General features: G+C 40.0%; 1 protein-coding gene across 3 annotated transcripts in view; it reads left to right on the top strand.

Annotated features, from left to right (window-relative positions):
- AASS (aminoadipate-semialdehyde synthase) overlaps positions 1 to 10,973 on the top strand; it is a 64,384-nt gene extending 53,411 nt beyond the window's left edge. For all 3 annotated transcript variants that reach the window (XM_002919017.4, XM_019799435.2, XM_034671209.1), the window contains 6 exons: positions 1,395 to 1,562; positions 4,975 to 5,070; positions 6,819 to 6,934; positions 7,614 to 7,702; positions 8,182 to 8,358; positions 9,492 to 10,973. In XM_002919017.4, the coding sequence (XP_002919063.1) occupies positions 1,395 to 1,562; positions 4,975 to 5,070; positions 6,819 to 6,934; positions 7,614 to 7,702; positions 8,182 to 8,358; positions 9,492 to 9,610 (765 nt within the window). In that variant the 3' untranslated portion in view covers positions 9,611 to 10,973. The remainder of the gene's footprint in view (positions 1 to 1,394; positions 1,563 to 4,974; positions 5,071 to 6,818; positions 6,935 to 7,613; positions 7,703 to 8,181; positions 8,359 to 9,491) is intronic.
- Positions 10,974 to 13,621: the final 2,648 nt, after the last annotated feature.

Raw genomic sequence — 13,621 nt, 5'->3', positions numbered from 1 at the left:
GAAATGTGTGTGGAGACCCTAAAGGTTAATATTTGCTTTCTTATTAGGTTTTTTAAAAATTTACAATTCTGATACAAGAGATTAGTGTGAAAGCAGTAGGGCAGAAATGGTCCCTCTGGAGATGTTCACTGTGCAGTCCAGTGGAGTTTCCTAAGAAAGTTAAATGAGAAGCCCTCTTGGCCTCCTTCAGCTTCTCACTCCTGGAATTTTGGTGGTGCTTGGTGCTCTGCAAACCTAAGCCCTTAGCTGCGGAGATGCCGCCAGGCCTGACCAGTCAGCATTGCCCGTTTCCTTCTGGGCCTTCGGCTACCTACACAGACATTTCCATTTTCTCTCTCAGACCAAGACACATGTGGAACCCATCTACGAATCAACTCTAGGGCTCATTAAGTTTGGCAGAAGACTCCTTTGGGTGGTTTTGTGCAGCGCAGACACATGGTCAGAAGCTGTTTCCAGTGGTGCAGGAGGGACAAAGCCAGTTCTACCAGCAGCCCCAGATTCTCAGCCCTGATCTAATCACTCCAGGATGTTTTTCATCATCTCATATACCTCACACACCAGAAGAACAATTTAGTACTTTCATCAAAATCAGAGGGAAAAACATGCTTTGGTACATTTTGAGTGTGTGATTGGGGAGGGAGTGGGTAAGAGGATTACTGAGAAATCAGAAGAGCTTGGGAATTGACTTCTCACCAGCAGTAAGGCCAGGGGTAGCACTTCTTTGAGTTTCACTGTGTGTTCAGGCGTTGTCTTTCTTGTAAGGGGACATCTCTCCTACTCCCGGTTCCCAGTGTGCACCCATAGGTTAACTGGTCTAGGCTGGGAGCTCCTTGTACTTGCTCTAGCACAGCTCCTGGTACTGGGCAGACATTCAGTAAATGTTTGTTCAGTGAGTGAAGGAGGAAATGAAGGCAGAGATTGCAACTTCTTCATCACTCTCCTTCCCCCCACAATGAGTGTGATCCTGGCGCGTACATGGTAGGTGCCCCATTAATGCTAGCTGTGACAGAAATGGGCAAAACTGGTGCCTGATACGCAGAGTTCAAAAGTACAAGTAAGTGAAGAATGAAGTGAGGATCTTGCCACTGTTACCTGAGCATAGCCACTTAAGGGAGTGTCTGCTGCTTTTAGCTTATTGTTTATCTAAAAACGAACCATGTATGGGACATAATTCAGTGCCATCTTATCCAGATTTAAGTCAGATTTCAAAGCTTGGGAGAATCATGGCCTTCTGAATTGTTAGTGGAATAGCTTGAGTACGGGGGTGGATTATGGTAGTTTCATTACAGTTTTTTTTTTTCTCAAATCCTCTATTGCTTTCTTTTAAAATGTTGATTTCTTCTTTAATGCAAATAATACTCATAAGTCCATTGTGCCTTTCCAATGTTCTTCAGGTTGTGAATGTTGCCGGGGGCATCTCCTTTCTTGATGCAGTTACTCCCATGGATTATTTCCCCGGGTTAAATTTGGAAGGCTATCCTAACAGAGACAGTACAAAATATGCTGAGATTTATGGCATTCCATCTGCTCACACTTTGCTGCGGGGGACACTGAGATATAAGGTAAGCAGCTGTATTTGAGATGAAACATGTTGCCTGTTTTGATGTAAGTGATGTGTATGGTTAATTTTTCTTAGTAATCAAAATAATTAAAATAAACCAGGTCGGAGTCTGTTTCCTCAGGACTCTTTTGAGTGAATGTTTTAGGAGACACCTCAAGATGGCCTGAGCAAAAAGGGAACTTTTGACTCATGAGGAGTTGTGGGGGGATGCCGGGCATGTGAAGGGTCACCTTCAGGTGTAGTGAGATTTGGGGTCAAGTGACCTCATGGGGATTTGGTTTCTCTTCACCTCTTATCTCTTCCTTTGTGTGCTGGCTGCCATCCCAGGCTCTATCTGGTGACAGGGTGGTGGCAGCATCCCCAGCCTCTTTGGTTCAAATCCAGTGAGAATGAAAAAGTATAGCTAAAAATATCATCTTTGTCTCATTAGCCCCTGAGGTCAGCGGGATAAAATATGCCCATCAGCTTTTGCCTTTTGTTTCATGTCCCTAAAGCTGAAGATGTAGTCAGCATCATTTTCCCCAAAGCAAATCTAAAATGTTTTTACCACAAAGTGGGGTGTAGATTCTAGGGGTGTAAATACAAATGTCCACCACACATTTAAGTATTAATCACAAAAGAGTAGTGACAAGTATGATCAGATTAAGACAATCTGTGTAATAGTTTCCTAGGGCTGTTTTAACAAATTACTGCAAACCATGTAGTTAACCACAACAGAAATTTATTCTCACCATTCTCAAGGTCAGAAGTCTGAAATCAAAGTGTGGGCAGAGTTGATTTTTTCTGGAAGTTTGGAGGGGCAAACTGTCCCATGTCTCTCTCTTCTATTTCTGGTGACTGCCAATTCTTAGTGTTCCTTAACTTGGCATTGGTTCAGTCTGTGCCTCTGTCTTCACATCACTTCCTTCTGTTTGTGTCACTGTGTCCTCTTCTCTTCCTGTAAGGACACCAGTCATTGGATTTAGGGTCCATCTTAAATATAGGTTGGTTTCATATCAAGATCCTTAACTAATTATAGCTGTAAGTATCCCAATAAGGTCATACTCTGAGGTTCTGGGGTGGATGTGAATTATGATGGAGACACTTTTCAACCCACTCCAAGCAGCATCTCTTAACATACCACCTCTCTAAAAATCAGAGGTCTGATTTTAGATCTCAATGCCCTGTGAGATCTCCTGGTGAGGGCAGGTAGGGGATTTGTCATGTGTGTGTTATCCACCATTCACTAATGATCTTTTTCTCTGGAAGATGGAAGACACATAGGCCCATCCATTCTTGTGCATGCCTTCCCCTTGCTCTTCTCCACTGGCTGCTGCTTTTGCCTGGAATATTTTCTCTCAGATATATTCCCACTCTCGTTCACTCCTTCAGGACTTTGCTCTTATGAGGCTTTACATACCATGTTATTTAAGATCACAGGTCCCTCATCCAGAACTTTTCCTGTCCCCCTTTCCTACGTGGGGTTGACATCAGGAGTCAGTGAACACTGGTAGTGTTATTCTTGTGTGCCCCAAATTCGCATCAGAGCAGAGGTTATTTCCACAGTGTTGGCACATGAAGTGTGCCTTCTGGTTTGCCTTGTTTCTCCATGTCAACTTCTGTTTATTTTTATTATTTTAGATTTTTTAAATTTATTTTAATGAGAGAGAGGGGGGAGGGAAAAGAGCAAAAGGAAAGAGAGAGAGAATCCTCAAGCAGACTCCCTACCGAGCATGGAGCCCCACCCTGAGATCATGACCTGAGAAAATCAAGAGTCAGATGCTTAATGGACTGAGCCACCCAAGCCCTCCACCTCCTCTTTATTCTTTTTTTTTTTAAGATTTTATTTATTTATGTGACAGAGATAGACAGCCAGCGAGAGAGGGAACACAGCAGGGGAGTGGGAGAGGAAGAAACAGGCTCCCAGCGGAGGAGCCCGATGTGGGACTCGATCCCAGAACGCCGGGATCACGCCCTGAGCCGAAGGCAGACGCTTAACGACTGCGCCACCCAGGCGCCCCCAACTCCTCTTTATTCTTGGAGAGAAAGCAACTACGGTCCTTACTCTCTAGAGCTTTTATTACATTTATTGGTACTGAGCAGCACTTTCATTTTTGTTGTCTCCTGATATCGATTGTAAGCTTCTGGAGGGCAGGTACCTGTACTCCTGTGAATGTGATGTCCTCACGATCCAGGAATCAAATAAGATGTCAGTGAAAACCACCTAAGGAGATCTAGGAGCCATGGATGTTCCACAAGCCTTTAGGCATAGCAAAAACTCTAGTCTGAACTGAAGCCATAACATCTTTAGCGTTGGAAGATTTTTTGGTTCTGTTTTTTTCATTTTGTTCTAAGAATATAAGTAGTTGCATTTTTGGAGGGGTCCAGGAATTAGGATATTCTTTCGTCCTTTTTTCCCCCTTTTTAAAAGTAGGCTCCATGCCCAGTGGGGAGCCCAACATGGAGCTTGAACTCAAAACCCTGAGATGAAGACCTGAGCTGAGATCTAGAGTTGGATGCTCAACCGAATGAGCCACCCAGACACTCCAGGAATTAGGGTTTTCTGATAGCTTTAGATATAGTCTCTTGCCAAATATGTAGACCCAGGAATAGAAAATTTTAAGAGCTTTAGGAATTGAATAAAGCTCTCAAGGCTGCTTGTGGATGACAGCCATTCCCACAGAACCCCAGAAGGTAGAAGATGTTACAGTGTTCATATCCACGAGGGCCACCATTCTGGGCAAAGCCAGCAACCCTTCAGTAACCCGAATATTCTTTCCAGTATTAGAGATCAGACACTATCATCTGAATATGACAGAGGGGCCTTGATTACTCTCCTGCACCTGCCTGTCACCTGCGTGTCCTTGCAGACTCAGCTTGCTGTCATCTTCCCATGGGATCTTTCTCAACTCCTTCTCCTTGACTCCCCTCCCCCACATTTGTGTGTTTTCAGAAGAAGCTCTCTGATTCCTACCTCTCTTCCTCCCTATATGCATTAGGATAGTGGCTCACAATCAGCAGAATAGATGATCTGTTTGGGGGAGTGTAATATTCTTACAAGCTCCTCCTCCCATTGTAAGAGAAGGAACTGTACTATTAGATATGATTCTGCTGAACCCGGAAGTGCATAATACATGAGGACATTTGCCTTTCTGTTGTCAGAAATACCCCTCCCATGCTACCCTACCCAGAAACAGAAGTAAAGACCCAAGGCTTTGAAGGTCTGTTATGCAAAGCCACAGAGTTGCTCTGACACTCTTGATTCTGGTCTGAACCTGAGGTGTTTGCATCCATACAAGCAATTCCGATGACTACTTTCAGCCTGTTTTCTACGTGAATTACAAAAATAGATCCCTCTTTTCAAAAAAGTTTTTTTTTAATTTTTTTCTTTGAAGGGAAATATTTCATATGCTACTTAATAATTCTTGTTATAGGGGTATGCCAAAGCTTTGAATGGATTTGTAAAACTGGGTCTTATAAACAGAGATGCATTTCCTGCCCTTCAACCTGAGGCCAACCCTCTTACCTGGGTGAGTGACTCCAGAATTACATGCTGTTTGCTGTTCTTCAGAAATGGTCAGGTTTGAACTTTAGTTTGGACCAGCAAAAGTGGTTATCCTGTGGCTTAGATAAACCCTAACCGTCCCCCGCCCGCCCAACCCCTTGTGAAAGGATGGAGAGATCATGGGCCTGACCCACTGGGCTTATTTCCTGTAGCAGCTTGTACTATTTGATTGCTCCCTCATCCCTGAGAAGAGGTGGATTTGGGCTCTGGGCTCTACCACTTGTCTAAGTGGTGACCCTGTGGCAGGAGATAAACTTGGGCCTCCTGCAACTGATAACCCTGGAGAGCTATTGGTGGTATCACAGAACTGGACTCCCTGCCCCCAAATGCCATCAGTTCTCTCATTTGGTCATTTTTTTTTAAAGATTTTATTTATTTACTTGACAGAGATAGAGACAGCCAGTGAGAGAGGGAACACAAGCAGGGAGAGTGGGAGAGGAAGAAGCAGGCTCATAGCGGAGGAGCCTGATGTGGGGCTCGATCCCATAACGCCGGGATCACGCCCTGAGCCGAAGGCAGACGCTTAACCGCGGTGCCACCCAGGCGCCCCTCATTTGGTCATTTTTAACCATGAGTTTCAATCACTGAATTTATGCCCATGTTTGTGTTGCATTAAAATCTTAGAGTCTCCAGGTTGGAAGGGACTTTGAAGGCTTGTAATTGAATGTAAAGGAGAGCTTCCATTAACTGCCAGCTGTTACTAGTTGGTCATCCAACTTGAACCAGTGTGCCCATATTCCAGTAGAAATGCCAGTAATTTATCACAAGGAGAAAAAGATCAATATTGCTAACTTTGGTATTCTTGCTAGCCATTGCTTTAGATTCAGTTTTTCATGTAGCTGAGAGCCTTCCAAATCTGTTTTACCTTTCATAAATGTACATGTCGGACAGGAGTGAATAAACATCTATAGGGTGAATTCTGAGGTTGAGGCATCTGGATCGGGAGAGTTGGTACAGGTATTCTTAGGGGTAGTCTCAGTATTTTGGTAGCTACAGTTTAGAATAGGGGCTGACAAACTTTTTGGGGGGGCGGGGTAAAGGACCAGATTGTAAATATATTAAGCTTTATGAGCCATACGTACTCAATTTTGCCATAGACAAATACCTAAACAAATGAGCGTGGCTATCTTCTAATAAAAATTTTCTTTACAAAACCAGGAAGTGAGCCAAATTTGGCCCATGAACCAGTTTGTTTTTCCTTTATCAAGAGCATAACATTTTCCCTCGGAATCCTGGAAAAAAGTCTTGTTATAAAGTAGAAAAAGCTATGACCATTTCTTAAGTGTTATTGCTTTGAGATTTTATTATCTGCAAGGTCTTTTTCATCTCTTGAACCTACAAAAGAACCCTGGTTGCTACTGGCAACCATAGCAATGAGCCCCTTCTCCTTGATTCTGGCCAAAATGCACTACTGGAGGGTGAAGGAGAATGGGTAAAAAAGTAATGGAGAGGATGGTAAACATGGTGCCATCTGTTTAGTATTGATTTCATGTTATGACCCATTTTTATTGCTGAAATATTGTTTGGTATATAATTTATTGGTGGGTGAGTGTGTAGACATGTACGTGTATGTATGTGTAAGTATTGCAGTTTACTATTTCTAGTCATTTCTAATTTAAAATTGGAGGTGCATTTGTGATCAGATTAATAGGATGATTTCTCAACTGATTATTTATTAGGAACTTAGAGTTTTATCTTTATTTTTATGACCAGAAAGAACTCCTTTGTGATCTGGTTGGGATTTCACCCTCCTCCAAACATGATGTGCTCAAGGAAGCCATCTTTGAGAAACTAGGAAGAGACAATACCCAGCTGGAGGCTACTGAATGGTAGGCACCCACCAGTCAGCTTAGAGAGTAAAATACTGGATTCCTTCAATATCAATAAAAACATCAATGATTTTTTTAGTCCTTTCTAGTCAAATACGGGTCAAGATAGAACTGGACGTTTTACATTGTCTTTGATTAATTTGTTGCTCTAATGTTGGCCTGTTGTAGAGAGATTGTCATGTACTGTGTTCATGTGGGGATAAAAAGTAGATAAAGAGAGAAATTCAATGGTAATTATTCCTTGGGAAATACTTATTTTGATAAGTACTACTTTACTTATCAGTTCCCAAGAAAGATGGGGTATTTCTTTCTCTCCTGTAGGAGAGTCTCCCAGTCTTTTGAAACTACTTTAAAAGTTCATTCACACAGTGGCACATTATACTGGTCTCCTTAATGTGGGAGAACTAACCTGTGACTTAATCTCCCAAGAAGCTTTGCAGCAGCACGCACTTACAATGTGTCAGTTCTGCTCCACGGAGCACTTGGGGGGTCTGACGATGCTAAAGATGAAAAGATTACAAGTGTACTGTTACTTACAATTTAGGAGAGTCTTATAACTTGGACTGTCATCTTATGATTCTTCCCTTTCAAGATAAAAATCCAAAGAGCTCCCTTCTTCTTCCCAAGTGAGATTATGTGTAGGACTTGACCTAACACAGCCACCTCTTGTCCTTCTCAGGTTGGGCTTACTTGGGGATGAACAAGTCCCTCAAGCAGAGTCTGTGGTGGATGCCCTCTCCAAGCATTTGGCCAGGAAACTCTCCTATGGTAGGCCGTGGGGTATTAGCGAGGCCTCCCAGAAGCAGCATCCTAAGATGCAGTCAGCGCGACTAATGAATATGGTGGGAGGGCTGGCGCCAAGCAGTAGGGATGGGGAAGTATGCTAGGGGGGAAAGAGCACTTGGGCTATTTTTCCAGAGGGAAGAATAAGAGAATTATTGAATAGGAATGAACTTGGGGAATATAGGAAAGGAACAAATTATTAGTTTTACTTTTAATGCATTAGGGAAATGCTGAAGGAGCATTTTGGGGGGAAGACAGTGGTACAAACCTGGACAAAGGAACATGGCCAGAGTTATCAGTTTTTCCCTTGGCCTTTGGGCTAAAGAGCCATATAGATAATTGCCTAAGGGCCATGTATGACGAGAGGAGAAGTTTGTGAGAGCAAAAGGGTAGGAGCAGATGAATTGGAATATTGGCATTGTAATGATAATGGCATTTAAGAATGTCTGTGTATTTATTTTAAGGCCCTGGAGAGAGAGATATGATTGTGATGAGAGACAGTTTTGGAATCAGACATCCTTCTGGACACTTGGAAAATAAAACTATTGATCTTGTGGTTTATGGGGACATCAATGGCTTTTCAGCCATGGCTAAAACTGTGGGGCTACCCACTGCTATGGCAGCCAAGATGTTACTTGATGGTAAGTTCTTTTGTTGGAGATCTGAGTCTGTGTCCATATCATCTCCAAGTCATTCAGTGCTTGGACGTCAAATAATTACTCTTGAATATAACACTGGTGCTCACTGAAAGTGAGCTGCCTCAGAAAAAGTACTGACTGACTGGGAGATAACCTTATGGTGAGTAAAAGCCGTGGGTTTTAGAGTTATATATGTTTCTGGCCCAGTTCAATCACAGGATGGCAGAGTGATGGGGTGCTAGTTACTCAGCATATCTGAGCTAGAGCTCCCTCATCTTTAAAGTGGGGATTGTCATCCTAATTTATAGTGTGTGTGCGTGGGGGGGGGCGCTGAAGTGAAATAATACATAAAGCTCCTACCACATACATGATCCCCCAGGCAATGTTAACTCTTCCTTTTTTTCCTTTATTTTTCGTATTTTACGGGTGTTAACACTGAAAGAGCAGAGGGTATTCACTTCCAGATCCCCAAAAATACAGACATGTTTTATTAATCTTCATTTCTCAGTATATTGTCAGCACTCAGTAAATATTTTGAACTAAGTGAATTCAAATGTCAACTCCTCTCTCCCCTTAAGATCATCTATACGTTCAGTAAGTGTTACTCCTGAGTGTAATCCTTCATTTGACCCTTGTGAGTGTGCGAGGGGAGTAACAAACATCAAGCCTCTAAATGTGAAATACTGAAAATGTATCTACAGTAGCATATCAGCTAACATCAGATTTAACGACCTACTTAGTTATTGAGGAACCAGAGTGAAGAGGTGATGAGGGGTGAGGTCATCATGGACTTGAAGGAAAATACTCAGACTTGATGTTTCAGCCATCCTAACAGAAGCCTGTACCCAAATAATCAGATTGGTTTTAATTCATTCTGTTGGTGTTATGCTTTTAAAAAAAATAAATAAAGCAGACAAGTTAGGTTTACTTTACTTTCTTACTACACCTTATTCTCTGATCATTTTGGCAATAGTTAATGCAGTTAAATGTATAAATTCTGATACTATCCCCAAGTCCAGCTGTGCTTTCAATCTACCGTTAACGCCTTTCCCTGTTTATAGTATGGAGACTCTTGCTGTAGAAATTAACTTTAATAATACCTTTAAAATGGTAACTACAAATTTATTTTCTTCTAGGTGAAATTAAAGCTAAAGGCTTGATGGGGCCCTTTTCAAAGGACATCTATGGACCAGTATTGGAGAGAATTAAAGCAGAAGGCATTATGTATACAACACAGAGCACAATCACACCATAATTGAGAATTACATCTTGTTTTTATCTTCCCAGGCAACATAGCTCTGAACATTTGTGCAACAAGCCTGCTTGCTATTGTGCTACTTGGAAATATATAGCATGATATTTTTTGAGTCAGTCAATACAGTGATGTTTTTAAAATATAAATCTCTATTTTAATATGCAGACCTTTGGAGCAGGAGATGCCAATAATTGCCAGAGAACTTTAATAATTCTACATGTATTTTTTCATGTGTATGCAAAAGTGATGATTGTGCTATATGTTAATTTATTGTACAACTTTTTTCTTATAAGAATGTATTTTACTATGATCAGATAAACTTTTATCTTTTTAGTAAGAAAAAAATTTTTCACACAGCTATATTTTTATATTTTTCAAATTGATTCAGTTAGATATTCTTAGATTGCCTATCTATAAACCTTTGCAATAATTCTGTTTTATGGCTTTTTTGGGTAAAATTATGATTTATCTAGCAAATTACATTTCCTGTAGTTTTCTCTTGAGTGTTTGGAAAAGGAAATAGGTAAGATTAAATCAAAATCTACCTGATCACCTCATTAGGGACAGAAAAAGCATTTAACAAAATTTAACACCCTGTCGTAATAAAAAGACTCAACAATCTAGGAATCCAAGGGAGCTTTTTCAACCTGATAAAGAACATCTGTGAGAAACCCATAGCTAGCATCATACTTAATGATGAAAGACTGAAAGATTTCGCCATGAAACCAGAAACAAGAAAATGATGCTCTTGGCACTTTTACTCAACTTTTACTGGAGGGTCTAGCCAGGGCAGTTAGGCAAGAAAATGAAATAAAACACATCCGGATTTGGAAGGAAGAAGTAAAACCATCTCTGTTTGCAGATGGTATGATCTTATACATAGAAAATCCAAAAGAATACTTTAAGAAAACATTAGAACTAATACGTGAGTTGAGCAAAGTTGCAGGACACAAGAGTAATATACAAAATTGATTATACTGTTATACAATATCAATAAATGAAACAAAAAATGATACTGAAAAAAAACAATTCAATTTACAATAGCATGAAAAAGAATAAAATAGGAATAGATTGTGAGTCCAGAAATAATCCTCGTATTTATGGTCAATTGATTTTTGAAAAGGGTGCTAAGACAGTTCAATAGGGGAAAACAGTCTTTTCATCAAATGGTACTGGAACAACTGGATATGCACATGCAAAAGAATGAAGTTGGACCTCTTCCTCACAGCACATATAAAAATTAACTCAAAATGGATCAAAGACCTAAATATAAGAGAAAACACTAGAAAACTTAAGAAATCATAGATGTAAACTTCATGCCCTTGGATTAAGCTATGGTTTCTTAAATAATTGAAACCAAAAAGCACAAACAACAAAAGGGGAAAAAAGTAGATAAATTGGGCATCATCAGAATTAAAAACTTTTGTGCTTCCAATGATACCATCAAGAAAGCAAAAAGATGAGCCATAGAATGACAGCAAATTTTTGCAGATCATATATCAGGTAAGGGAGGAACCTGTATTTAGAATATATAAAGGACTACTGTAGCTCAATAAGTAGACAAAGAGCCCAATTTAAAAAATGGACTAAGGATATGAAATGACAGCTCTCCAAAGAAGATATACAAAACTAATAAGCAATGAAAAGATGCTTAACACCATTAGCTACCAGGGAAATGCCAATCAAACCTACAATGAGATACCACTTCATACTCACCAAGATAGTTACAATGAAAAAGGTAGTAACGAGTGTTTGTGGGGATTCGGAGAAATCGGAACCCTCATGAACTGCTGGTGGAAATGTAAAATTATGCAGCCACTTGGGAAGACAGTTTGGAAGTTCCTCAAAAGGTTAAACATAGAGTTACCATGTGAGCCAGCAATTCCACTCTTAGGTACATACCCAAGAGAAATGAAAACATATGTCCACACAAAAACTTGTAAGCAAATGTTTGTGGCAAAATTATTCACAGTAGCAAATATCAAAACAAGCCAAATGTCCATCAACTAATAAACGAATAACAAAATGTGACATAGCCATACGATGGAATGTTATTTGGCAACAAAAAAGAAAAGAAGTTCTGATACATGCTACAACATGGGTAAACCTTGAAAAGATTGTGCTAAGAGAAAGAAGCCAGGCACAAAAGTACACATTATGGTATGATCTCATTTATATGAAATTGTCCAAAATAGTCAAATCTATATATAGGGAAAGTAGATTAGTAGCTGCTAGGGCTGGGGGTTTGGGAGAAAGTGGGAGTGACTGCTAATGAGTTTGGGTTTCTTTTTAGGGTAATAGAAATGTTGTAGAGTCGATTGAGATAATGGTGTCACAACTCTGAATATACTAAAAATCACTATACTTTGTGTGAGTTATATAGAATGTGCATACTTTGTGCAAGTTATATAGAATGTGAATTATATCTCAAGTTGTTGTAAAACGATTAAATTATAAATAAGAACATTTTCTTTGCTCCTTGGGGAAAATATAAATATTCCTTTTGAAATATAAAGTAAACCCTTGTTTGACTTTCTAGGACTAAAAACATATCCTGGCTTATGGAATGAATTCTGCCCTTGAAATAACCAGGTATTATGTGTGGGGTATATGGAAGTTGAGAAAACATCTATACTATTTGAAAAGGATGAAAGTTGATTAAGGTCCAGTCCTACATGGCAAAAATAATATATGGAGATCAGTATTAATAAGTAAAGACATTTGTGTTATGGTATTTTTTTTTTGTCACAACACTGAGTTCAGCATAGTCAATTAGGAAATATGAGTGTCGCATTGATTCCACTTCCAATCTAGAATAGTGCCCAGGTGGAATGGGAACTGGGTGGGGAACTAACACCTTAGGTGGGCAAGAGAAACGTGTTGAGTGCTCAGTTTAATTAACTGTTTGGGCTTCATAACACCAATGAATGACGAAAGGGATATGATTGAAGAGCTAGTCTATTGTCAGTGCTAGTGGCAGTGCTAGAAAAGGAATGTGTGTAAGCTTGAGTAAAGATGGATGTAATCACACACTGCATTGGCTCTCAATGAGCTTTCCAGCAGAAACCTCAGAAATGAAGGTGGTGGTGGTAAGATCTGGGGATGAATGGGTAGGTTATAATTACAAGCATATGACTCCTCAGAGGTCAGCAAACTTTTACATATTTTAGGTTTTGTAGGCCGAAGGGGCCATAATTGCCCATTTCTGCCTTTGTAGTGTGAAATCAGTCATAGACAGTACATAAATGAATGGTCATGACTGTGTTCCATAAAACTTTATTTGTAAAAACAAGTGATGGGCAGACTTGGCCCTTGAGCCAAAATTTATTAACCTCTGGTCCTACCATTATAGTAGACTGAATGCTCCCATCTTCCAGATCTCTTTTGGCCTCTTTCATATAAAACCCATATTTATGTTGTTCACTTTTCCTTGTCCTAGACAAAATAGATATTAGAAGCTTCTCTGCTGAAGAGCAGTTTGGGTGGTTCCGCAATATATGAGTTATTTCCTTCTCCATAAAATAAGGATAACAATAACTTGCAGGATGGTTATAAAGATGAATGAGCAAATGTAAGGGAAAGCCTGTCACCTTGTAGATGTTCAAAGCTAGTATTCTTCCCTCTTTTGCAATAACATTTTGCCTGACATTTATGTTAAAGTTAATGAGATTTTAGCTTAGAGATGTTTTTTCAATCATTTGAATGCCTTTGGAAGAATCCTCACAGATCCGTGCTGCTCAAACAAGCTACAGATATTTCTGCTCCATAATGAGAATCTTAAAGCAGTAGAGTGGAAAGGACCAGGATAATCACGTGGGCAGGCCATTGATTTTACAGAAGAGAAAATGTGTCTCACAAAGTTAAATAATTTGCCTAAGGTGACGGGACTTAATATTGAAAATTGATCATTTGAATTCATTCAAAATACTTCATAAAATTTGGGAAGCACTTTGATTTATAAAACCTCTTTTATGGTGGCTTATTGGGACCACCACTGGCCCATACGGTGCC

Source organism: Ailuropoda melanoleuca, chromosome 1 (assembly GCF_002007445.2).
Source record: "Ailuropoda melanoleuca isolate Jingjing chromosome 1, ASM200744v2, whole genome shotgun sequence".
NCBI lineage: Eukaryota > Metazoa > Chordata > Mammalia > Carnivora > Ursidae > Ailuropoda > Ailuropoda melanoleuca.
This window is presented reverse-complemented; position numbering and strand designations above follow the sequence as displayed.